The sequence below is a fragment of the Sarcophilus harrisii genome, chromosome 3 (assembly GCF_902635505.1).
Source record: "Sarcophilus harrisii chromosome 3, mSarHar1.11, whole genome shotgun sequence".
In the NCBI taxonomy this organism is placed as follows: domain Eukaryota; kingdom Metazoa; phylum Chordata; class Mammalia; order Dasyuromorphia; family Dasyuridae; genus Sarcophilus; species Sarcophilus harrisii.
In genome coordinates this window covers 586,003,817-586,031,154 of record NC_045428.1, presented here as the reverse complement: position 1 = coordinate 586,031,154, position 27,338 = coordinate 586,003,817, and the positions used below count along the sequence as shown (strand labels likewise).

The window sequence follows — 27,338 nt, the reverse complement described above, 5'->3', positions numbered from 1 at the left end:
AACTGTCCTGACTGGGGGGAAAGAATTTCTCCTCTGGGACAGGCCTGTCTCAGGGAATCAAGATAAAGCGGTTTCATTCTGTTACCTGGGGGGGGGGGGGAACGGGACTAGCTGCACCCTCTATTGAATTGAGTCTAGGACTACTCTCTACTTAGCCTGAACTTAAGGGGTCTCATTTAGCTGGAGATCTAGACTTGATATTTCTCTTGACCCCTATTGAGCTGAAAATTGGCTCAGGACCACTTCCAATAAGTCGTCTCATTCAACGGGAAATCTAGGCCTGGGGGCAGTGACAACATTGAAGGAATCTCATTGAATTGAAACTTCAGTCTCAGATTTCCTTGTAAAAACACACAATTTTAAACTCATAATTTGCAGAGGCTCAAAAGCAGGACCATGCCAGGCCAAGGGACCTCTCCTTGGCATAGCTGCCTGCCCACTGAGAAGACATTCTCTTCTCAGTGTTAATCCCTCTTTATCTCTTGCTGCCAGGATTTCTCTGCTAGACCTTTACTTCTCTGTCAAAACCTTGCCACTGAGTGCCAATAAACTTCCTTTTGCCAGTCTAACTTTTCAGGTTCATGAATTCTTTCACGCTGGACCTGCACCAACCCAAGAGGGGTTCTCACAGCTCTCTGAGAGTTATTATAACAGATATCACTAACCATATCATTGGCACTGAATTTTGTTTGCAAATTTAATGTTTTGTTACTAAATACTAGACTTTCTTGTGCTTAAGAGCTCAGATCTCTTTGAAAAGATGGATCAGAATAAATAAAAGGCTTAAAAACTTTTGATGGTATTAACATATCAATTTTATGACACCTTAAAAGTACCATCAATTTCAACTTTATATTAAATTTTGGAAATACTTATGGTCTTTGCCCTTTGCATCCAGCATTTTTCAGAATAAAAACTGTCTTTAAATACTAAATTGAGAATCTTAGTTTTTGGTCCCTGTGCTCTTCTGAATCCTTTGTAATTCAGCCCAAAATAGTTTCCCATTTCCTTTGGTCAGAATAACTCTGAGAAAGTGTGCTAATAGATCTAATCTCTGTGATAAGTTCCTTCAGAAGCTGCCCAATGTGGCTAAAAGCAAATTAAAAAACCCCATCACCCTTCAAGGCTCCAGTGAATCTAACCATTGGATGGCATGCAGGTGCTCCCAACTCTTATCAAAGATAAGATTTAATGTGCACACAGAGTTCAGGAACAAAACACTGAGACTGTTTTGCACTGAAAATAATTAAGTTGCCACATCATCTTGGTCATTCTTACCTTGTTTGTGGTGTAGCTGTCCCAAATGATGAGTTTGCCATCTTGGGAGGCACTAACTAGAAGCCTGGAGGAAAAACACAAGGTAAACACATGTGAGTACCACAGCAACCAAGAAAGGGCAGCTCATTTTTATCTAAGGGGGGAAAAATTTAACTGGAAAATTCTATGCCTCTATTGCAACATTTGAACCATAAGAATTAGATAAGCATCCTACCAAAGAACAGAGAGATTTTCATAAGTTGTATTGGTACACCATATAATTTGGGCCCATTATGCGATGCAATTTCATTTTTTCTTTTAAAAATTCTTATCGACATTTTTTGTTTGCAAGTTGCTGACATTTCTCCATATTACATATTTTCCTCCCTCTTCCTGAATTATTTTCAATGTCAGAATTTTTTCTTTGGAGGGGAGAGATGGGGACATAATCATAATTAGGTCAGAATGGGAAAAGATTTGAACATTTTTAATAGTTTTTGGTACATTTGGGGAATAACCTTCTTCTTTTGAAAGATTTTTTGTTCAGTAAAACTTCTGCTATAATTATTTTTAAAAACAGAAATATTTTTCTTTTAAGAATTCTGTGCTCCAGGAAAACAAAGGCAAATGATGGTGGAACTATGAAATAGACCAATCATTTTGGAAATAATTTGGAATTATATTAAGACAGAAAATGTCTGTGCTCTAAGAGAGGTTCCACACTTCAATACACAAGGTCAAAGATGAAAAGAAAGGTCTTATATAAGTTAAAATAGTCACAGCATCATTTTTGGTAGCAGCAAATGGAAACAGAATAACTATCCATCCCCTCGTGGAATAGCGAAACAAATTGTAATATATAATGAAAATGAGGAATTCAGAGACGCCTGGGGAGGCAGAACTGTATGATCACAGATCTGGAGTTGAAAGGCCCTTAAGGTCATCTCGTTCAGAGGAGGCAATCTGAGGTCCAGGAATGGTCCCACTTGCCCAAGTAGTAGCTTACATGCAGAGCCCAAGAGAGGCAGGTTAAATCTGAAGCCCAGTCCTCTGACCCACTGACCCAGGGCTCCTCCCACTACACCCACACTTGCTTCTCTAAATACCACCACCCAGTGACTACAATGTAGATGGAAAGAATGGGAAACTGAACCCCAACCTGTAGTTTTAATGACCAAACTTGGTCACACAGAGAAGCCTGAAGAAAACACCCTTCTTTACTTTCATTATCAAAGTAAAGAATTATGGGGTACATGAAATGCTGAATAACTTCTTAGGCATGGCTGATGTACTGATCACTTTCGCTAATCTGCCTTTTTTCTTCTTTCTAAAAATTTGTTTTAAAAAATGGCTTTATGAAGAGAGGAAGATGTCAGGTTATATCTAGAAAGGACCATGATTTGAAGACCAAATGCACCTTGACATGCTACACCATTTGCTGAAGAGATTATAACCCTAATTCTGGATACCCAAGTAGAATTAATTCTGACCAGTGAATTTCATCCCACAGGGTTGTGAGGGAAAGTATTTTGTAAAAGACCAAGTACATATGAGTTACTGTTACTCAGAACAGCTGGGGTCAGACATCTTCTGAGAACCAGTAAACTAGATATTAACTAAAATTCATTAAAATTTTGAGACCTATATACATACTTCCATGGCCACAGGCAATCGAAAATCCCCAGTGCTTACTTCTCTGTCCCATTCTGACACAGTTAAAGACTAGATACAAAGAAGTATGCTTTTAGGCTTTCAAATTTCTCCTAACAATAGGATCTTTCTGAAAACGATTTTAATCATGCCATTTTCCTTCCCTCTGGGTAACTGTGCTAATTACCAATGTGACTTTCTTGATGAACAGTTCAATTATACAGGTTTGGGATTTACATGCTGAAAGATTTGTAGCATCTTTGTTGAGCCACGAATTTTTAATTGAAAATATAATCTATTCAAAATTTTTTTAAATTTAAAAAATATTTTTATATAAAGTATTAAATAAAACCCTTTAACACAAATGTACATGTAGTTCAGAAGAAATCACTGGTACTTTATCATTCTTTGAATATATATGTCTTTAAGCAATACTTATGCCAGGTTTAGTCATAATTCTCATCTGAAGATGACCACAAGTCTAGCACAAATAAGCTATCATTTAAATCACAAGGTCTATCTGTCTGCTGACTTTGGTAAATGTTGTGATCAGGAACAGGAATAAAATCTGTCATAATTAATCTAAAAACAAAATTATTTGAGACTTTCAGTAAAAGCTGAAATTTACTAATTTATCAGAGTGTACAAATTTTAGACTGTTCCCCAAAGTTATTTGGCAGAGGTCACATTTCAATGCCACAATATTTGGAAAATCAGCCCTTACGATTAACTCTGAATAAGATAAAGTCAGCTGCGTTATTCCTGTAACAAGACAAAAACAAAGCTATAGTGTTTGGTTACGTTACAGAGTTTCATCTGTTGTGGGTTTATAGAATGATAACACTTCAGAGTTGGAAGGCACCTTAGTGGCTATGGAGTTTGACCTAAACCCCCCAAAAAGTCCACACTACAAGACAATGCCCATCTAGCCTTAGCTTGAGGAACATGAACTACTTTGGAGCCTCCTAATTATTAGGAAATCGTTTTGTTCCAGTCGGTCTTTTTGTGTTTTCCACTTACCACTCTTGGTTATGCTTAAGACCAAACACTAGTGTGTGTTACAAACATAGCATAACTGGTCTCCCTGCCTCTAGTCCAGCTCCTACTCCATCAGCCACTCAGCTGCCAAAGAGATTTTCCTTAGGATCTGACCATGGCATCCCCAACTCAATAGACTCCAGTGGTTCCCTCTTGCCTCTGGGATAAAATACTAACTCTGTTTAGCATTTGACTCCCTTCAGAACTGGACCCTCCAACCCCTTTCACTCTCCCCGCTAGACAGCCAAGGTGGCCTTCTTGCTTTTCCCATCTCTGCCTCAAAGAATAAGTATCACCACAGCCATTTCATACAGTGCTTACAAATATGCTCTCATTTCAATTTCACAACAATCTAGAGAGCTAGGGGCTGTTGTTATCCCCACTTTAGAGTTGAGGAAACTGAGGTTGAGAGGTGAAATAACTTTGCCAGAATCATCATCTAGTCTCCCTTCATGTTGCAGCTCAAAATCCTCCTTCTATATTTGCCTTCACCTGAGCTCCAACGCCTGGCACCTCCCTTCCTCTCTGCAATGGCCTGGCATTTGTCTCCTTGGTGTTTGTTCTCCTGTCCCTGGTCCCACCCCCCAGGACTCCCTCTGTCCACTCCCAGTTTTCACTCTCTCCTCCCAAAGTTCCTCTGAAGGATCCACAAATCTAATTCTTCCAAATTACCTTCATGGAGTTTGAGGTCCTTCCCTCTCAGCTATCTTACTAAAGACAAAGTATATGTCTTCACCAAATAAAATTTTAACATAATTTTTCCTTAGCTTTGGCACAAAAATATCAAACACATTTCCACATACAGGTGTAATCTTGTCACTCAGCTCTTTTAAAATTAATCTTATCTTGTAGCATGACAAAATCCTATACTACCTTACTTAAGCACAGCGCTGAAAATTAAGATGAACTAAAGAAAATCAGCTCATTTTCATTAGATCAGGAAGGTTACCTTTAGTATTATCTACTAATTAGAAATACCCTTAATGCCTACTGACTAATGGAAGAGAGTGGAAGAACTTAATCTGTTTATCCTTCTTGAAGGTGAGGAAAGACAATGCTGCTAATCTCAAATCAGGAAACTATGAGAGGTACTTAAGAATGTAGCTTTTGAGGTCTGGCTTCTCTCATCTGTATAGAAAAAAAATCCTGGATGGACCCCATATTTAAATTCATGATCCAAACTGGTACAACTAACTTTAATGCACATTACCAAAAGCAGTTACACCTCAACGATCCAGAATTCAGTTTATCTGGCAGCCCTATCGAGAACATAGTAAATGGCTAGGAAGTGACTGAGGTCTAAAAAGCCTGGTAATTGAAGCAGGGAATAATAATGTGTACTCTACTTTCCCTGTGAGCTAAGTCAAATATTATGTCCATTCTATAGATGAGAAAACAGAAGCTCTAAAGGTTACCTAATTGGCCCATAATCACAGTGGCTAAGGCAGAATTTGAATCCAGTTCCTCTAGATTTAAGTCCAGTGCTCCTATCCACTATTCTTCACAATTACTCCCATATATGCACCCAACTTTGGGTCCTATAGCCTCTGCTCCTTACAAATCCCAGGAATTCCTCAAGGTCCAGCTCTAATACTGTCTACTCTACAAAGCTTCTTTCCTGATTACTCTTAAGGCACACTGATCTTTCTTTTCTCAGAACAATCTTTATGGACTATACACCTAGGTTTGGTATTTGACCATTATAGACAAATTCTAACCTGGTTCCTGAAGAGGCTGTGTTTATTTTACTCTCCCCACCCTCAATAACCCATCACCCATCCAGAGAAATAAAAAATGAGAAACTAGGGGAGTGATTGTTATACTGCCACATGAGCAAGTGAGACTTAACATGCCAATTTGTCAAAGGGAGGGGAAAAATTTTCAAAAAGTACCTGGAAAACCCCCCAGTTGCCTGGATCGATTTGTTCAGTTTAAGATCCATATCCCTGACTATCTCACTGTACATACAGGAATTAATGGCTGCTATCCAGCTCAGGGGCTCTAAAACATGGGGTCCATGGATAGATTTCAGGAGGCCTATGGATTTGGAGAATTTTTTTAACATGTTTATTTCAATATCATTGCTTTCCTTTGTAATCCTCTCTATTTTATGCATTTTCATTACTATTGAGAAGGGGTCCGTAGGTCTCATGGATCTGCTAAAGGGGTCTATGATGCAAAAAAGGTTAAAAATGATTGGTCTACCTGCTAATTTGCTATTTTTAATAACCTGCCCTCCATTTGACTGAATTGCTAACCCATGAACCAGCCTGACAATTTTTGGTGGATGACCCTATTTCCACTCCATTTATTCAAGTTTTTGAAAATGCCAAGGGTAATTCATGCTCAAGTCATGCTGCCAGCCATGAAAGGTTATATTTAAAGGGAATGTATTAAGTTCAGGTCTAAAATCTAAACTCTTTTTCCTTATTTCAGGGCAGTACTATAAAACAGGAGATGTAAACATGAAAACTCTAAAGGCACTATACATTATAAATGATTTTCCTAAAAACATTTAACATCTGATTCAGATATTAACTGTGTATTGAAATCCCCCAGGAAAAATGAATATCAATAGATAAGAACTCTGATCTTGTTCTGAAAAGAGAAAAGATAATATACTTTGGATAGAAATTTTCTCAGATTTGTGATCTCTGCCCTCATTTTAATGATTCTAATGAACATATTTTAACTTTTCTTAATGAATATTATGATGAATCTCAATTCTTAAATTATCAAGAGTAATATTCCAGAACTCTCAGGATGTGGTACAGTTCAGTCCTAGAAAAGAAAAAAGGAAAAGAAAAGAAAAAAGTCCTTTCTTATAGAAGTTTAGATAAATTTATGAGTAGCAAATCTACAAGGAGTTATGAGAAATCAGGGTATTTCAAGGAAACTTCCTAAACCTCTGAGCCTAATTTTAAGAATGCTGATTCTTGCTTGCTATCTGTGGGAGAGGGTGGAGGAGGGAAAGGGAGAAAAATTTGGAACAAAAGGTTTTGCAAAACCATCTTTGCATGTATTTGGAAAAATAAAAAGCTACTGATTAAAAAAAAAAAAAAAAAAAAAAAAAGAATGCTGATCCTAAGAATACAAACATGAATGTCCTATAAGGGCTAAAAACCACAAGAGAAATTCTTACTTGGGATTTAAAATTAACAGCAGAATTAAGACCAACTATAATGATGTAAATGTACTAAAATCAGTTCTTAATATCCTCCATTCTTAGCAAGAATGGCTAAACAGGCTGAATCCCCTCTTCATTTTGACTTTTGAACTACTTTTCATCATTAAGAGATTAATTAATACATGGGAAGATGAAATGCTGTATAGAAACTGTAGCAAAGGCCACATATCGAGATTAGCAAAGAAAGGATTTTATGTAGCTAAACAATGACACAAATCAATGTAGAACACTGATATACGCAAGGAAAGACCATCAAACACAGTGCAATGTTTAGAGAATAGTGTACACCTCAGAATCATGTCATTAGGAAAGGCAGGAGAGACAGAACTTCAAGAGGCTTCAAAGATGGAAGGGAAGGGGGAAGAGAGAAGAATTTATTAAGTTCCTATCATGTGTCTGACATTTGTCACAAGTTTTACAAATTTTTTTTTGGGGGGGGGGGATCTGATTCCCACAAAAACCCTGGGAGGTAGGTGCTGTTACAACCTCCACTTTACAATTAAGCAAACTGAGACAGAGAGAGAAAGTGACTTGCCCAAAGTCACTAAATGTCTGAGCCACAATTTGAACTCAAATCTTTCTGACTCATCCCAACATTCTATCCATTGTACCAACAAGGTACAAAGAGACATGACAGATTTAGATGGGAAGCTTATCTGAGGTATAGATAAGAACCTGACAAAAAGGATATAAGGATTAAAGGATTACTGAACAGGCCAGGATGGGGATAAATAAAAGATAAAAAGACAAAGGATGCCCTTAAAAGGAGAGAAGATAGTAGAAACTAAAGTATGTATTATATTAATGAAATTTCCTTCTGCTGGGAAGAAAAAGAGAAATGAACATGGAACATTAATTAGAAGGATTCTTAAGGACCATCAAAAGTCCTACCTATGCCCCAAACATTATATCTATCATATCTGACAAGAATTTCAGCATTGTACTAGATTCCTAGGCTGAAGAAGACTACATATTTAAACCATCTCAAACAAAGAGGGAATTTGGCAAGAGTTGATCATTCTAATTCTAAATCTTCCCATAGTATCCAAATCTTCAAGATCACAACTTGCTCAAAAACTAGCTCAGCTTAATTTCAAAGGGAGAATTCAATTCAATTCATTTACTAAGTGCTTACAAAGGCCTGTGCTAAGCACTAATACAAAGAAAAAAAATAGTTCCTACTTTGAAGGAAAGCCTAATGGAGAGACAACATGCCAATAACTACATATATGGGGTGAAGTAGCATTAAAGGGGGAATTCTGGAAGGCTTCTTATAGAAGATGGATTTTTAGCAGGGATTTAAATGAAGTTAAGGAAAGCAGGAGACAGAAATGAAGGGATAGTATGACAAGTCAGTTAGGAAATGGCATAACAAACAAGGTCAGTGTCATTGGATCTTATTTATGTGGAAGTGAGTAAGGTATACAAAGTCTGAAAAGATGGGAACTGACCAGGTTATAAAGACCTTTAAGAGCCAAAGAGAGGATTTCATTATTGATCCTGGGAGTAAGTCACTGCATTTGAGTGACTAAGCAGGGGGATGATATGGTTAGACTTGCACTTGAAGGAAGCTAGATTTGATAGCTGAATGGAGGAAGGATTAGAGGGGAGAGACCTGAAGCCCCAGAGTGATGGCAGTGTCAGGGGAGGAAAGGAGGTATATGAAAGATGGCTCAATTAATGGGCCATGGAAACCCATTGAATATGGTGAGGGCATGGAGTGGAGAGGCAGTTAGAGAGACAGTGAAGAACTAAGGATGACCAAAAAACTTATTTCTTGCCCCTATCAGTCATACATACCTGGAATCAGTGCCCCAATGCATTGCATAAATTTTAGCCAAATGTCCCCTCAGTGTTCTTCTAGTGCGCATTTGGATTCGACCCACTGGATCAATGTTGGCTGTGATCTATAAAAGAAAATGGTTCTAAATCACAATTTGGACAGCATAAGAAGACTATTACCTAATCACAACTTCACTCTATAAATGGTCTCACTGTTGTCCTTGGCCTGGGGCCGGCGTTTAATAAATGCTTATTGACTGAATGACTGTTACCTCAGTTCTGGTAGAATCACCAAGTCTGATCTAATCTGCCCTTGAATTCTCCCTCCCAGTCATCATCTTTGCACTGATTCAGTAGCTGCCACATTTTATTTTAGGTCTTCCTTATTGGACTCTGGAGCAGTATCCCATGTAGTCTGACCTGAAGCTCCCTCTCCTTTGACTCAAAACTACCATAAAAATTCTCTTCAAATACCATGTTTAGCATTTAATTTTTTGACCTAAAACCTCTAGCAATCCTTTAGCAAATTCCTCTGTCTGGCCTTCAAAGCTCTTTAAGTTCCTTACTCAAAAGTCTACAATAAATGTTCTAGGCTCTCTCCATTATCTGTGTACTTTGTTCACCTTTGACCCCTTGACAATATCCACTAGTTGCCAATTCTACCTTTATAATATTTATTGTTTCCATTTCCCTGTCTCTTCTTAATACATTGAGGTCCTGATAATCGCACCAATTGCAATTGGATCCAATTGCAATAGTTTCCAAATTGCTCTCCTTGCTTCTAATCATTCCGTTCTCCAATTTACTGTTTGCACTCCCCACAAAATTATCTTATAAAGATATGTCTGACCTTGCTAATCCTCTGTTGAAAAAACGAAAAAGCAACCCAGTGGGGTTCCCTTTTACCCAATAGGATAAAATAGACATTTCTTAGTTTGACTGATGTTCTCCACAATCTAGCACTAACCTATCTTTCGTTTTTATTTTAAATTATTCCTTCATGCATACTACATTCCAGACAGATTGAACTACTAGCTCTTTTCAGAACCAATAATCCATCTTTTTCCCCATGTGCATCTGCACAAACTGTGCTCTTCCACTCTAGGGTTATATTCTTTTCTGATCTGTTTCTTAGACTGGAAGTGGGGCCACCTATCTCTGTAATGCCCACCATGGTCTCATTGTAATGCTATTTCCCACCTATATTTTCCTACCATATACTCATCTATGTTAATAGCATACAAATGCTTCTGTTTCAGAATGTAAACTCCTCCCAGGCAGGGACAGTTGCATGTCAGTCCATCTGCAAGGGGTAGCCCAGATTGGGGAACTCAGGGCAGGTACCCTGAATGCTTGTTGGCTCAGGGTGGGGAAGTGTGAGTTGTCCTGGGACAACTCTTCACCATTCTGTCAAAACTGAGCTTAATCTCTGTCTTTTTCCCTAGATCTCTGAATTCCAGTCATATTTATACCCTCTACCAGACAATATTCTATCTTCTCACCTGCACAGTCTGTTAATGAGTCCGTAGGAATTAATTTTTCCCCTCAACTCAACTGTAAGCTTCTAGAAAGCAAGCACCTCATACCACTTGTATTGTCCTCATACAAGGGGCTCGCAGAGCAGACAGAACATGCTGATTACATGTCAGCAATATCTTAGCAATCTTTCATTTAAAGGAATTCCCCCAAAGCAATAAGACAATTTAAAATACATTATTCAAACTCTAGGGAATCATGAATATAATTTTCCCTTCATATTTAGATGAGAACTTTGGGCCTCAGATGGAAGTTTAAATTTTCAGCTTTAAAAAGATCTATTAAGACTGCTGCAACTTTTCATAACTATTTCTACAACAAAAGATTACTATTCATCAATTATTTTTACATAAATTAAAATTTGCTAAACTCAGTTTTAACATTGGTTTAACATTCTATAGTAAAAGTTCATAAACTTGTATTAACTGGTAGGAAGGTCAGGTTGAGATAAAAGAATACTTAATTTAAAAGTTTTAATATTGCTTTTTGTTTTAAATAAATATGCTTCCCTCCACAACAAAATCTTTGTAACAAAGAAAAACATTTCAGCAAAGCAAAACAATACAGCAAATTGAGAAAGCAACATAGAATTTTGTAAAGGAGATCTAGTTTTTTGCTTTCAAATATATATAAAAGTAACTTTAATTGGATATCTCAATTGAATCTTTTGGGGATTTGCATTTAAAAACTAGGTAGGAATGATTTATAATTAGTTTGTTAATTATGCACATTTATAAACAGTACTTGTAAAACATGAAGAATTTTGTTTTTAAAGTGGCTTAAACATAGTCTCATGTTGTACTGCTTGACACCTAATAGGTACCAAATGCTTTAATCAACAAACATTTCTACAATTTCTACATCGTGCAAGAGGCTAAGAGGGAAAATGAAGCTGGTGACTGCACAGCCCTGTCTCACTTATATACAATATCCTGGCATGTTATGGCATCACCTCTCTGACGTCATGGTCCTCTTTGAGAAGGAAGGACAAAGAACATGTCCACAGACAGTCAAAACAAAAGCATCATTAAATTTCCAGTAATGTATTAAATAATTCAATCTGTCAGTCTAAAGTGTACTGATTTCAGTACAATTTATAACTCAGTCTTTACAGGTGCCATTGGTAGCTTGCTGTCTCTATATAATACAATTATTTAACAAAAATGTTTGGGTAACAAATTATGCTTTATGAATTCTGTCAAAAGAACTTAGTTTAGTGATCAAGAAACATATAAAGTAGTATTCCAGATTTAGGAAAAAAAACTAAAGAATTCCACATGTGGCATTAATATGGAGCCTATTTAATGAAGAGCATGCCTCAAAAACATATAAATATTAGAATTCTAAGGGGTATTTTCTAAATTGCCAATGATTTTTAAAGTAGGTACTATCTTTTGCTTAACATAAACAAGTCAGGCCGCTTTGAAATAACATCTCAAGGACATGGGAATGGCCTGAGCATCATGTTAAAACAAAAATAGTGTTTTATCCCACAATCCTCTTTGAAAACTAACTTCTCACTCAATTAGCAGATTCTCATACAAAAAAGGAATCAGATGCATCCTGGAAAAAACATTTTTGGATAAAACTAATAATAAGGGCCCCAAATATCACCAGTGCTATTTGAAAGGCATGCATCAATCTAACAAATACAAAAGCAGTTGATTACAAAGTTCTCCAAGTAGGTAAAAGAACTGTTACGTTGTAGCACAACCTACAAACCATGGAAATTAATTTTACAACAAATTCTTACCTGAGACAAAGTTGCATCTGCACATGCTTTTCTAGCATCCTGCATAGAAAGAGAGGGCAGGGAGAAGATTAAAAAAATATATGGTTTAATTTAATAAGCTTAATTTAAATATTAATTTCTCAAACTTCAGAGAGAGAGAGTCCCTTATTCCTCATTACAATAAAAGCTAATTTTTGCTAGCAGAATCCCCAACTCTTAAGTTCTTGCAATGCTAAGGGTCCCTACACAACAACCAGGCCTGGGAGACACCATGTTCTAATAGTTGTACAGAACATTTATATCTTTTGAAAAGCACTTTTACATTCACCAGAATCTCAAGACTATATCATGAGATCTAGAGTGAACAAACTGAATAACGGAGGCCCATAGCTAGTATACAGCAGAACTAGAACCATATCTCAATTCACAAACATCTCAGCTTAAAGATTTTTTTCGTTAGACTATATTCTCTAAAGGGATGATGTATTTATTTCACTGTTATTAAGCTGCTACCTACTGCCCTGACTATACTGTAGTGAGGTCCCCTGTTGGTCCCTGGGGATGGGGGACTTCAGCCCCCTTGCAGACTTCAGCCCCACCAGGGCGGAGCAGCAAGCATCTCTCTAAATGGGGTCAGCTGGTTTATAGTCCATCCAAAGCTTTTTGGCTTAGGAAAAGCAGCCAGAACATGTGCTGGAGTAACTGTCACTCTCCACTCAGCTACAATAATTTGGCTTTTTTCATTCTAGGAGATGACATCAACCTCAGGACCCTCGGCCCCTGAACCAACCTGGCTCCTATCCTCCATTGGGCTTCTATGCTTGCTACCTCTGCCTACACCGGCCCATCTTCCACCCCTCTCAGCTTTCTTGGGTATTTTTTTCTCCCATTAAACTGGAAGCCCCTTGAGGGAAGACCCTGTGTTTCTTTTTAATATCTTTTAATGCTTAATACCATGTGTGGCACTGGAGGAATAACTGACTAGAACTCAAAATCATCCTTCATAAACAACATAAGGCACCAGAGGAGGAATTTTTTTTTTTTTAAATTAAGACACGTCTTTTGTAATAATATTATCAGCAATGAGGCTGTCCCTTTAAACAATTCTGTTTGATAATTGCTCCAAATATGCTCTAATCAACATTTTGTACTTTTAAAAACTGAGCTGAGCTCTGAAAGGAACTTGGTATTTTGATTAAATAAGAAATGGAGAATAGAGTTTATTTAATATGTGAAGTGTCTGCAAACTAAACAGACTATAAGGGAGATACTTGAGACAAACTGTGATGATTCTATTCAGGGAAGTTCCATTATTAAAAAAGTAAAACAACCAAATTTATATATACAAAATGAGAGTGCCTCAAATACCTTCATTTCAAACAATGATTCTAAGGTAATATTTTACTGACTTTCTGAAGGCTCTACAATATACAATTCTAAGAACAGATACCACAAACTCCCAAATGCAGGAAGCAGTAATTTTATTGGAGCCAGGCTTTGATAATTGTTTAAAAATATAAAATTAATGAAGCCAGGAAGAAATAATATCCACTTTTAAAGCTATTTACACAAGCTACTATTATATTTCCATAGCTAGAGAACGTGCAGATAAACGGAGCATTCCTGTATATGGAATATACTAGCTAAAAAAGATCTAGGCACTGGCATTTTATTCCTAGATCTGGACTTGTAAGTTGTGTTTGAAGCACTACTAATTTATACTGGTTTAGGATTGAAATTACAGTAGAATGAAAACATTTCAGACCATCAAACAGTATGTTCACCACTGCTCCCTTCCAAAACTGCCAGGCTGATGAGTTAGAGTCAACATTTAAATATGGACAACACGCTCTGCTCTGACTTTAGTGAGGATAGAAATGAACCCCAAAAGTGACAACACATCTCTTGTGTTGGTCAATCATGTCCCTTTCCATTTCTGCAAGCACTCAGATCATATCTCAGTATATTGAGTAAACTATACTTTTTTATGGAAAAAAGTTTTCATAATCTATCAGGTTCCTTCTATTCACAGTAATTGAAGTTATAATATTTTAAATTAATTTCACTCTGAGATCAGTTTGGAATGGTGGCAAGAGTCAAGACACATGATAACTCTGATTTTACCATTAACTCGTAAATTTGGGCAAATCAGTTCTGCGGGTGCCCGATGGATCTCCTAAAGTTGAATGATGATGATTTTTAGGGTCATTTATGCTTTTAAAGAGGGAGATGCCACCTTAAGTTCTAAATGATTCTCACGAACTCTTCTGAGTTATTAATTCAACTAAGAAGGTTGATGTCTATTTGAATCTAGGTTTGTCTTCTGAGGAATTTGAGGACCATTTTTACGGTCTAGAAGAAAAAATTTATTTTGTGTACTTTTGTCATATAAGGACTTCTTAATCTGGTTTAGAGGTTACCTGTACAATTTTTCCCATCTCCCACATGGAAAGAAATGCAACATTTTCAGCTGCGTTTCTATAATGGACATTTTGTAAGTTCTTATGTAACTTATGTAACATTCTTATGTGGTCTTTTATGAAATTTGATTTTAAAATCTAATTTTGTATTATGGTTGATTGATGTAAACACAACATGAAAAGGACAGAGGCAACACTGAAAGCCAGTTGTTATAGGTAAACATTTAAGATGGTCTTAAACACTTCCCAAATTACAATTTCCAAATTTAGTACCAAGTTTTGGGATAATTCCCTGTCAATTTTACCATAAAGGGATGGGTGGCAGCTGAATACTTATGAAAAGGGGGGAGGAGAGGAAAGAGAAACTCTTGAACAAAGCTAATTAAATTAGTATGAGATAATACCCAATATAGTTTTGGATAAGATTCTAGACTGCCAAAATATACTGCTTTAAATGGAACTTAAATGTAGCTTACTTTGTCAGGAAAGGGAAATTTTTTTAGAAAGATAGGGTTTAGGGGGCAGCTAGTTAGTTGGTGTAGTAGATAGAGCAACAGCCCTGATGTCAAGAGAACATGAGTTCAAATCTGGCTTCAGACACTAAACACTTCCTGGCTATGTGACCCTGGGCAAGTCACTTAATCCTAATTGCTTCAGAAAAAAAAAAAAAAAGGTTTTAAAAATCACATTTTTGTTTGGTTGAATGGATTTGTGTTGCTAAAACACATTTTAAACCAAAGATATGACAATATATATTCTGGACATTAATCAGCATGTAAAACAGGTACAAATGCTGAACTAGAAACGCAGTTGGGCAGAGGTCTTGGCATTACAGATTAGAGTATATAAATGCATCCATTCTGTTTTCCTTACTTTACTGAACTATATTCTGATGCAGTTTCATGCTGAAGCTTTAATACAGTCTTGTTATCAGAAGCAAAGGAATTTTTATAAGTCTCATCTTATATGATGATAGTTATCTGGTATTCAAATGAATAGGTTCCTCCCTAGTCCTCTAGTACACACTTCCTCACCTTTATTTGCTGCTCCCTTAGTTTCTCTGATCGGCTGTAACATTATAAAACACACCCGGACCAATAAAGAGAACCACTGAAAAGAATAGATTTAGGGTCTGAAGGGACTTTATAAAAGCCATCCAAGTCCAAGCACAAGAAGTTAGCTGATATGCCCCAATCAGAAGTAATTTGTCACACAGAAAGAAACAGAAGGGGATTTGAACCCAGTTCCTTTAATTCAAAACCTTTTGTGTTTTCCATTATACTATGGATCATTTCTCCCAACCTTGAGTCTTTTGACAATGTAGATTATATTATGAATTTATCAACGTAAAAGTGATATACATGAACCAAACAGACAGTTCAGATAAATTCAAAGACAACTGAGGGCTAGTAAACATTTTTAGTTCCAGAAATCTATTTACATGCATTGATACTATTTCTTCCCTGCCAAGTCTTCCCTTTCCTACTGTTTATCATACTATTATGATAATACCATCTATTTGTAGTGTAAATATTCCTACAAATATAGGTATGGGAGTGTAAAGTGAGAACAGCACAAAGTTACATTTTAGATTTATGCCTTCTTTTAACTTAGCTTAACATTTTGCACATCAGAGGCACATGTTATGTGAATCCTACTACTTTAAAAAGGGGTACCTTGCATTAAGAGTATTATATAAAAACTGCTATTCAAGCTAAATTTGAGTTTATTTAAAAATATATCTTGCCTTACACAACACAAATAGATTCTTGAAAAGAGATGTGGAAATGAATTTAATCTTATCTTCACTTAGAAATGACTCCTGATACTAGAGCTTTAATATTCTTAATCTCTGGCAACTTCCTTAAGTAGGAAATTCCTATATGTGGAAATTCTTTAATAAAGACCTTTTGATTCATCTGTGATTCAGGTTTGAAAATCTGTGTATCAAGGTCTTTCAAAGACACATGATTTGTAAAACCAAACATTTTAAATACTGCTGCTAACTTTGCCAAGTGTTTCCATCTGTATTTTGTTCCTTCTCTCAGCATAAAAACCCTCAGAGGGGTGGATTCAAACATAGGAGAATCCAGCTGGTAGTTTTTTGTTGCTTTTCAGTTGCATCTGACTCTCTATGACCCCATGGGGGAATTTTTCTTGGAAAAGATGTAGAGGGCTTTGCCATTTCCTTCTCCAACTTATTTTACAGATGAGGGAAATGAGACAGCTAAAGGCCCTTGCCCAGGGGCATGCCGCTAGGAAGAGGCAAGAACTGAACTCAGGAAGCTTTGTCTTCCTGACTCTAGACCCAGTACTATCCACTGGGTCTAGTGTTAGAAAGGCCAAAGTTCAAACCTGAGTTCAGTCACTTACTATGACCCTAGATAGATCACTTAACCTCCATCTAATCTAATGGGGAAGGGAATGGCAAATCACTCCAACATCTTTGCCAGAAAAACTCAAAGGACAGTTGGTCCACAGGGTCACAAAGAGTCAGGCCTGACTGAACAACTGGGGAAAGCAGGTGGCACAGAAGACACAGCACCAGACCTGAGCTCAGGAGACTCAACTTCTGAGTTCAAATCCAGCCTCAGACACTTACTGGCTGTGTGACTCTGGGCAAGTCCCTCTCTGCCTCAGTTTCCTATCTGTAAAATGAGCTGGAAAAGGAAATGGCAGACCGCTCTAGTATCTCTGCCAAGAAAATCTAAAATGCGATTCATGAAGAATAGACTTGTCATAATAGAGAATAAAAAAGCTGAGGCTAAATACTGAACATGACAAGGAAGTACTTTTAAATGTTAAAGAAATCCATGTTTACTCAGGATATCCAATTCACTAAGAAGAGAGACTCTAACATCTTGGGTAAATCCCTCCTTTTCTTTTTTTATGCAAACAATGACAAAATTTTCCTGCAAAGGATAAAAACGGCTCCAATATATGAATGATAAACAAGTTTGAAGACACAGATACTTAGTTACGTACTCTAATTTGGTTTTTCAGTTGTTCGGCCTCCTGCCGTAACTGGTCAAGCTCACTCATTTTCTGATCTTAAAGATTTGCTTTGCAGACACCTCCAAGACTCACAGATCTGAAAAAGAAACACGGACAAAATGAATATAAATACCAATCGGCTTAACAAAGGACAGACAAATATTTTGTCATGGCTGAGTACAATTTGACACTTAAGTTTTGGCTTCATAACCCAGCTTGTGTATGTATATGCAAGCACATGCGCTTTGCCACTAAAACAGTAACAGAATAGTCCTATAGATTGAAAAATGTGGTGATGGTATCTATGCTTCCTTTTCAAATTTATTTCTATTTTATTCAAAAATGCTTTCTGGATTTGTACCAGGTACTACAGGTTGACTGATTTCAAAATGTCTCTGTTTTTATCGGTATGAATACTTACTTGTAATCTCAAGCCCTTATCAGACTATTCATAGGTTCTGTGGCCAAAAAAATTAATTGCCTTGTGTCCAATTTAATGGTAATTAGTTTTTCTGCAAGTAGCTAAACTAGTCTTCAATGGATAGCTTGTTGCCAAACTCAGACAGGAAGGCTCCCTAGCTTGGAAGAATTTGCCAGAGCTTGCAATCTTTGGGAACAATCATTGGAAACACATAGTCCTCACCACATCATGGTGACACATCAGCATTTTAGAAGAGGGTATTATATTATATAAGTAAAAAATAATGAACTCAAGAAAAGCATTTACGTGGAGCGATGTGCAAGTAATGAAACTCTGTTTCAGATTCATTTAAATAAAACGCAAAGTACCAGATAAATTATTTTGGATAATGTTCATTAGATAACACACAAACATATATATGTACTTGTTATAGTCACATAATTTGTGACTATCTCATGCCATGTACTTATACCATAACATTATAACTGGCACACAAGAGGCACTTTTCTTGTCTGAAGATCTTGAACGGTGGGTGGGAATAAAAACCAAGAGTCAACTTGGGAAATCTGGTGGAGTAGCATTACTTTTTTGGAAAACTCAATTTTTGGGAATATCGCCGAGAAATCTAGGCAACATTGAATTTTGGAATCAAGAATGTTCCCCCTCATCCTCCCCACCCCAAGTGGAAAATATACTTAGCAGCCAAAAGAGATATGGAATTGTGGAGATGTCTTGACCTTCCAGGTCCAATCACCCTTCCTGTGTCAAGTCTAAGAACTGAAGCTTTTATCCTTTTCTCACAGGTGAATCAACCTCTCAGGCTCTCTACTTAAATTCTTATTAACTCAACCTCCAGTGCCTGCCATACAGTAAATGCTTAAATAAGTCAAGTCAAGCCAAAACTCAGCTTATTCAAATTCTAGCATCTGAGGTTCTCTACAATCTGGTCTTCCTTTATGTTCCCAAGCCCGTTCCCATTCATTTATGTTGTAGATGAACTGGATTATTAGCTATTTCCTAGTTTCATTATCATTCAGGCTTTTTGCATATGCCCATTTTCCAGAGTAGGACCAAGAACACTGGACTCAGGGTTGATTGCAGCTTTGTGCTAACTGTCTGTTTAACTTTGATAACTCCAGAAGTCCTGGTTTTCATATCTGTAAAATGAAAGGGCTGGATGAGATTTACTTCAAGTCTGAGTGAATTCTAAGTCTATGAGTCCATGCGACATAATTGTTGAAATCCTTCAGCTTCTTCAATCCAGACAACACTAACTTCCCAAAACCTCCCAGGCTGTGAATGGATCCTCTTATTCCCATTTTAACACTCATGTTTCTTTTGAATTTTGATATCCCACCTATCATCTTCTGCTCTGTATACATGTTATTTCTCTTCTTAAATTGTAAGTTCCTTGAGGGGCAGGACTTGTTTTTATCATATTCTTGGGGTCTTAAGATTTTTAGATATAAGAATTTTTTCTTTTTTGACTGCAGGACTGTAGCGTGGGATGAGGACAATTAGAGCTTCCAGTTTTGTTTTAAGTCAGCTAAATAAATCTGATTAGACAATTCTTTTTTTCTATCCATATTTCCCTGTAACCATGCCATTATTCAAAGATATTCAAATGACTGTTAATATTTCTTCCATTTTTAAGAATTCTTAAGAAGGGGAGAATACAATATCTAGCTTTCAGCATTTCCTATCTTCTCAGCTTCATCAAAGATATAAGTGAAACGATTCAGTAAATTACCAGGGAACAATAAGTTCCCTTAAATCAGACCATCTAAATATTTTATTGCTAGTGATCAGAGCACTTTATACTGTACAAAACAACCTGTTTCTGAGGCTTCATTCGTCTTTACCTCAGGAGAATATAACACCTTTTACTACTCCTATACTCCATGGAGCTTTCCCCCCTTCACTGGTTTCAAGAATGCCACATTGTCCTGATTTTCTCCTAATTTTTCTAATATCTTTAAAGGTTCCTCTTCCTGATTTATTATTGGTTACTTCCCAGAAAAGAACCAGCAATGCAACTCATGACCAAATATATCTATATTATAATATATGATGAACTAGCAAACCAAAACTTAATTTGGCAAATTTGAACTCAGCAGTATCATGGAGAAGTGGATTAAAACTCACAATTAGAATATGGCCCTGTACAGTTCTTCTATATACAAAAGAAAAACTTGGGAGGATGAGGATTATAAGGTAAAATAGCATTGTCTATTGAGAAGACATGCTTGTGAGAAGAAATCTAAGAACAAGAACAGAAAACGTATGGGTAAATATCAAAAGAGATAGAAACAGAAGGAATATTGTCATTAGAGTTTACTATAGACCACCTAGACAGAAAGAGGAAAAATAAAAATTTGTGAATAAATCACAAAGTTAACACAAAGGCATATTATGAGTGATGAGGGACTTCACAATTTTCTAGACTTTTATTGTGGCTCTCTCCAAAAGAGAGAAGCTAATAACTTAATCCTCCAAAAATTGAAGGAGGCAATGAGGAGACAGTCTTTTGAAATATGATTTTTATCCAAAAGAATAAACTAGTTGCTAGAGTGAAAGTGAGGGTAGGTCTTATAACATGTGATTCTCTACATGACATACTCTTAAGATTTGGGAAGACTGCAGAAAGAGCTGGAACACCAGTGAGAAACCACACAATTTTTTGAATTAGCCCAAGGTTCTCTTTGAATAAAAGACATATTTAAAAATAATAGTATTCTTTTTTACTTTAGATATATATTAATTTTATTAAAGCTTTTTATTTATAAAACACAAGCATGGATAATTTTTCAACACTGACTCATGTAGAATCTTGTGCTCCAAATTTTCCCTTCCTTACCTCTACTAGATGACAGGTAGTCCAATACATGTTAAATATATTAAAATACATGTTAAATCCAATCTACGTATCCATATTTATACAGTTATCTTGCTGCACAAGAAAAATTGGATTAAGAAGGAAAAAAACTGAGAAAGAAAACAAAATGCAAGCAAACAACAACAGAAAGAGTGAAAATGCTGTTGTGGTCCACACTCATTACCCATATTTTTTCTACGGGTATAGATGGCTCTCTTCATCCCTGAACAATTGGAGCTGGTTTAAATTATCTCACTGTTGAAGAGACCCATGTCCATCAGAATTGATCATCATATAATCTTGTTGTTTGCCGTGTATAACAACTGATCTGATTCTGCTCATTTCACTCAGCATCAGTTAACATAAGTCTCTCCAGGCCTCTCTGAAATCATCCTGCTTTTTGTTTCTTACGGAACAATAATATTTCATAACATTCAGATACCATATCTTATTCAGCCATTCTCCAATTGATGGATATCTGCTCAGTTTCCAGTTTTTTGCCACTACAAAGAGGGCTGCCACAAACATTTTTGCACATGTGGGTCCCTTTCCTTCCTTTAAGATCTCTTTGGGATACAAAGCCAGTAGAAACACTGCTGAATCAAAGGGTATGCAGAGTTTGATAACTTTTTGAGCACAATTATAAACTGCTCTCTAGAATGGTTGGATCCATTCACAGTTCCACCAACAATGTATTAGTGTTCCAGTTTTCCCACATCCTCTCCAACATTCATCATTATCTTTTCCCATTAATAAGTGTTCTTTTGGTGATAAAATGACTACAAATCAAGAAATATTTGTTTCCAAAAAAAGTGAAGTTGAGGCTGACCCCTAAAACAGGCACATGGGTGCACAAGAAACAGTTGCAACACAGAACATAAGACAACTTAAAGAAGAGAAAGTATTGTAGAGAACATCAACGAAACACAACTGGAAAAAATGATGGGTCAGTCTCATTGTGAGAATAAATTTATGTCCACTCCATGTTAACAGGTTAACAAAGTCCCTTTGAAGACAGAAGGAATCTCACTTGACCTTTTAGAACCTCATTTTCCTCATATGGTTAACATGAATGACATTAGTAGTATGATTTTTGGTAGAATGGTAGATTGGCAAAAATGTTTTGCAACTCAATAAGACAATAAATAGTCAAAGTCATAAAAAGGTTTTATTTACTCAAAATATTGACAATGATATATATATATATATATAAAGTAAAAAATGTAGAAGCCTAGAAAAATGACTGAATAAATTGTGATTTAATCAATGAACAGTACATATAAAGTTTACAGGTAAATGTTGAAGGATCTACCAGGAATATGGCTAAGTGTACTACATGTGCACTGACCCCAACAGTATCTCCAAAGAAAATAAAATCAAAGGCAATAGAGATTCAAAACGATCTGGAAAGCTATTTGGGGCAGGGAGAGGGGGGAAAGAAAAAAAAAAGTAGCACTATTCTGTTGTTTGTTCAATAATATATTATGAGTTTTATGTAAGATTATATATATATATTTTTGGCTAATTGTTACTAAGCTTATAATAAAAAATATACTATGTGGATACCTAAAAAAGATACCTATATGGAATCTTATATAACAATGCAAAAAACACTGATACATAAGTTATGTTTTAGGAAAAGATGAATTTGATTTTGTACAAGTCGAATTTGAGGTACTAATGGTAGCTTCAGGAATGAGTAAAAGCATTTTATAAGCTTCAAACAGTACTAAGTACAATAGAGATGTCAACTATTACCTCTTCTAGACTCACATGTTCAAAGTCTTAGTGTTTATCTTCTTTTTTCTTTATCTTTCATGTAAGCCATGTCCTGTCAATTCTGACTCAACTAATTCTCTCCAATTCCCACTGCCAACAGGCAATGCAGCCTTCATTACTACTCATTTGGATTATTACTGAACCTTCTAAATTGGTTTTTCCTTCTCCTTTCCCTGCCCTCTAATCTATCAATCACTATTACTGTTGAGATTTATCTTCTTTACGCATATATCTGGCTGCCTATCTTATGCACAACAGGATTCTATTCAAAACCTTTAAGAAGCTCTACTACTTATATTATTATTATCAACTCACATTGCAAAACACTTTTTCAAAACAACCACATAAGGTCAGTAGTACAAATATTATTATGCATATTTTATAGATAAAAAACAAACTGAAAGATTACCTTAATCAAGTCAAAAGTGTAAACCCTGCTTTTTTTAAGGGTCAAGCATATTGCTAAACTCTGGGATACAAAAAAAAAGCAAAAACAATTTCTGCCCTCAAGAAGCTCCTAGTCTAATGCAGGAGATAAGCAGACAAGTTACAAACAAGATATATAAGGGATAAATTGGAGGTAATCCTAGAAGGCAGGCACTAATAACTAGTAAGGGGACAGATAAGTTTCCTGCAGAAGATAAACAGGAAGTGGAGAAGACAGAAAATTCAATGCCCTGGAGCAGCCAGGGAAAGAAAGTGCCCGGAGTCAAGAGGTTAAGATTGAAGAAGGCTGGAAAGGTAAGAAGGGTCCAGGTTATGAAGAGCTTTAAAGGGCCTCTCAAAGGATTTATATCTGGGAGTATAAAGGGGAGTCACTGGGGTAAAACAAGGGTGGGTAACACTTTAGAAAGATGACATGATTTGTTTGTGGTCACAATGCTGGCAGTCTATGTATTACAATATTGGCTTTCTCATGGTCTCGGGCTAATATTCAAGATGCCCCAGAATCCATTCCCCTTTTACATTTTCAGTCACATTTTAATTCTTCTTTCGCACTGTTTATCCCACAAACTGAACGATTTATAGTCCCTTTATATCTGCCTGGTTCCTCACTTCTGCCTGTGTTCATGTCCCTTTTATACCTAGAAGTCCCTTTGTCTCTCTTTCCCAGACCTTGCCCATTGAAACTGTTTTGAAGGAAATAGCCACTTTCTTAGTTTTTATAAGAATTGGATATGTGTAACAACCTCCTACCAGATCATAAGCTTCATAAGAGCTGAGACTTAATAAATTCAATGTAACATAACTGTTTATCCATCAATGGAGCCTGAAAAACTTCCTCTTAAATACATCAACTCCCCTACCCGTGTAGAATGGTTTTTAAATCACAAAAAAAGCATGACAGTAAGTTGAGAATAGACCTATTTCCCTCTATTGGCTAATTTAGACTAGACAATGGGAATGCTGAAGAAGAATTTACTGCCAGTTTTTTTCCCCCTGAAATTCAGAACTATATATGAGTTAATTCTGCTTTGTGCTAAAGGGTACACCTTCAAATTAAAAAACAAAAAAAACCCCAAAAAACAAAAAAACCCCACCATTGTGCTTTTTATTGTTACAGTGCTTACCACAGAGACTCAAGCATAAAATACAATGGTTTTATCTTTAGGAATAGTGGTGCTGGGAATAATTTTAATCAGGATTATTTTAAAATCAGGGATAATCTTTAAAAAGACATGTGTGCCTGGATGGTTAGCAGAGTTGATTAGAGTATGACTAACGAGGCCAAGGTCACAGATGTGATCACTCTCTTAGGCGGATAATTTTTGGAGCTATAGACTATACCTCTAACTCTGGCCAGCCCTATTTCTGGGCTGAGACAAAGGAACTCAAAGAATACCACGAATACTGGGGTAATCTATTACTACCCTGAAAATTAACACAATGTCAATATTACATTGAAAATTAGTCTTTCATATGAAGGGTAGTACACAAATACAAAATAGAACTCAATAAAAAATTGGCCACGAACACCTTCAATTCCCATAAGCTATTGCTTACCCTCCATATTCAATCAGGTGAGAAAATCCACATTTTTGACATGTGTGCTCCTTTCCACTCATATGGTCTGTTCCACCTCTTGCCTAGAGTGCAGTAGTTTATACTATAGGTTTGGTAACCTGCCCACAGATGCTCCTTTTCAATCTATCCTTCACTCAAATACTAAATGACTATTTCTAAAGAACAGATCTCAAAGACCTGACCTAGAAGCCTCTTTTAGAGGCTGGATGACATGATACCTAAGGTCCCACCCAAATCCAGAACAATAATTCTATAAACAAGTCATTCCCAACTCCAAATACTTCAGTGGTTTCTGACTATCTCTAAGAGAAAACAGACAAGCCCCATGTTAACCCAGGTAGCTCTCCTATGATTTAGCCTCCCAGTCCTGTCTACACACTTTTTCCCTTTGCCACACTCTTGGTTCCAGTTAGCTTAGTTGCTCATGGTCCACTCTGAAACACATTCTCTTTCAATCCTGGCTTTTGCTTGTCTGGAAAAGCCCCCAGTGCTCAGCTGCCTTGAAGAACTCTTAAGGTCCTTCAAGGCACAACAGGGCTATCACCCTCCTACAGAGGAAATTCCTGAGCTGGCCCTTTTAGGTTCCTTTGTATTTACTTTTTTATGTGTGTTGTGTTGTGTTGTGTCTCTCTACGAGAACATAAGCTCCTTGAAGGCAGAGAATATCCTTTCTTTGCATTTTTAGGGCCTCATGTAGTGGGTGCTGGAGGCTTAACATTAAGTTTGTTGTATTAAATTCAGAGTTCATTTCTTTCTGTATGACTCTTTATCTTAAAGAAATTTACCCCCTGAGAGGGAAAGGCTATCATCCACCAACATTTCCTTTTACAAAAAAACAAAAACTGGCATCAATCTAATAGTATAGGCTCAACTAAGCCTGCTACAGAAAACTAGTGAGATTAGCATTTTCTTTTCCTATAACAAAATTATTTAACTTAGATGAATAGTTTCATATAGGAAAAAAATTGCTTTGATATTTAAAAATACCGCTAAATTATTTAATAAATAGCAATTTATGATGTCCCCAAACAAGCAAACCAACCTCCAAACCTCTCACAAGCCCTCAGGTAAAGATAATATTGTACCACAAACTACAAATATGAATTTGTTCACCTTGTCCCTAGGAATAAAGAGGGTAATTTATGTAGACTTAGATTTTACTCACTTTCAGTCTGTTCTATTTCTTGTCACCATCCCTTGTTCTCCAGAGCTTTAGGAAAGCTGTACATCACGTTTATGTAGATGTAGATTTCTTTGCTCCTCCAGTTCCAATGTCACTGTTAAGCTCTAAGAGTGATGAATCAGCGCCCTTAGATGTTCAAATCCACTAAGACAAATTCTGCTGAGAGTCTTAAATAGTCTGCTCTCCTTTCTGACCCATATTTATCATCATGTTTTATTTTTCCTTGCTTTTAAGATATTTTCCATTAGAAACTTCGTTCACCAGTCCAACGGCAAGCCATGGAAATTTAGTGATTTGCCTCTTTGGACTGGCCTGAGAACTGTGTCTCTGTGCCACCCCATATTAGTTTGCAGTTTGGTGAAACCCCAGACAAATGTAAGGGGAATGCCTAATGGAACTGCAAATAAGCACGTGAGCTTGCACCTCACTCTGGCTCTACAGGGCTTTCTTAATTTAAGTACTATGAATTGGAGTTGGTAGGACCAGACATTTCCAAGGTTCCTTCCAGATCCAAATATCATGATCCTATCTTTTCCTTAGCTATTTTAAGGGAATTCAAACTCTTCTATAGGAATTTATTTATTGTCTTAACAAGTAAAATTTCTCTACGAATCACCTCCCTCTCTTCACCAGCAGTCATGACCACCATAATTCAGGCCTTTAGTATCTCTCACTGAAATAACTTCTTAATTATTTGTCTTCCAATTCATCCCATTCCAAACAATTCTCCACCTTGATTCCAAAGTGATTTCTTTTTTTTTCCTTTCTTATTTGAATTGCAATCCAATTCATTGAAATAGTATTAGGAGACTGTCTTTATTTGAGACTTGAGTAGTAATTCCTCTTTTTCAGAGAGGGAAACTGAGATAGAAAGTTATAACTTGCCCAAGTCCATATAGAATATTCAAAGAATTTCAATAAGAATATTCCTACCAGAGATATAACCCTAAGTTTACCATAAATGAGACACATACCTACTTGGCAATTACCACCTCCTATACAAGGATTGGCAGATAGATGTTATAGCTTACTCAATATTTCTGGGAATCATGGAAATTTGACAGAACATACCCAAATCCAACTAGACATGTAAATATTTCCAGCATTTTTGTTTGTAATCAATTGCAATCAATGTTTTTAGTGCCACTTGGTGTGCTGCTTTTTATTAATGAGTACTATATGTTATAATGTAGCCTAAAATCACAATGGTGAAATCTATTTAAATTGATAAAATTTTATTCAAAATTCATAAATTTTCAATATATAACAGTAAAATACACATCTTCTGAGCATCTGTTTTGCTAAGTTTTTCTATTCTTAATCAGTAGGCTCAATCAAATTTAAAGAGCAAAATGTGCTTGTAAATAAAAAGATGACATTTAGTAAGACTGTTGAAACCTAAGAATAATAATCAAGAACAAAGCATTTGTCTACACGAAAACTTCCTTACAATTTTTGG

The 27,338-nt window shown here is 36.4% G+C and overlaps 1 protein-coding gene across 1 annotated transcript in view; it reads right to left on the bottom strand.

The window, feature by feature from the left end:
- GNB1 (G protein subunit beta 1) overlaps positions 1–27,338 on the bottom strand; it is a 104,187-nt gene that overhangs the window by 14,907 nt on the left and 61,942 nt on the right. The window contains exons 3-6 of the mRNA XM_031963013.1: positions 17,588–17,693; positions 12,204–12,242; positions 8,933–9,039; positions 1,279–1,342 (exon numbers count right to left, since the gene is read on the bottom strand). Coding sequence (XP_031818873.1) covers positions 1,279–1,342; positions 8,933–9,039; positions 12,204–12,242; positions 17,588–17,644 — 267 coding nt within the window. The 5' untranslated portion in view covers positions 17,645–17,693. The remainder of the gene's footprint in view (positions 1–1,278; positions 1,343–8,932; positions 9,040–12,203; positions 12,243–17,587; positions 17,694–27,338) is intronic.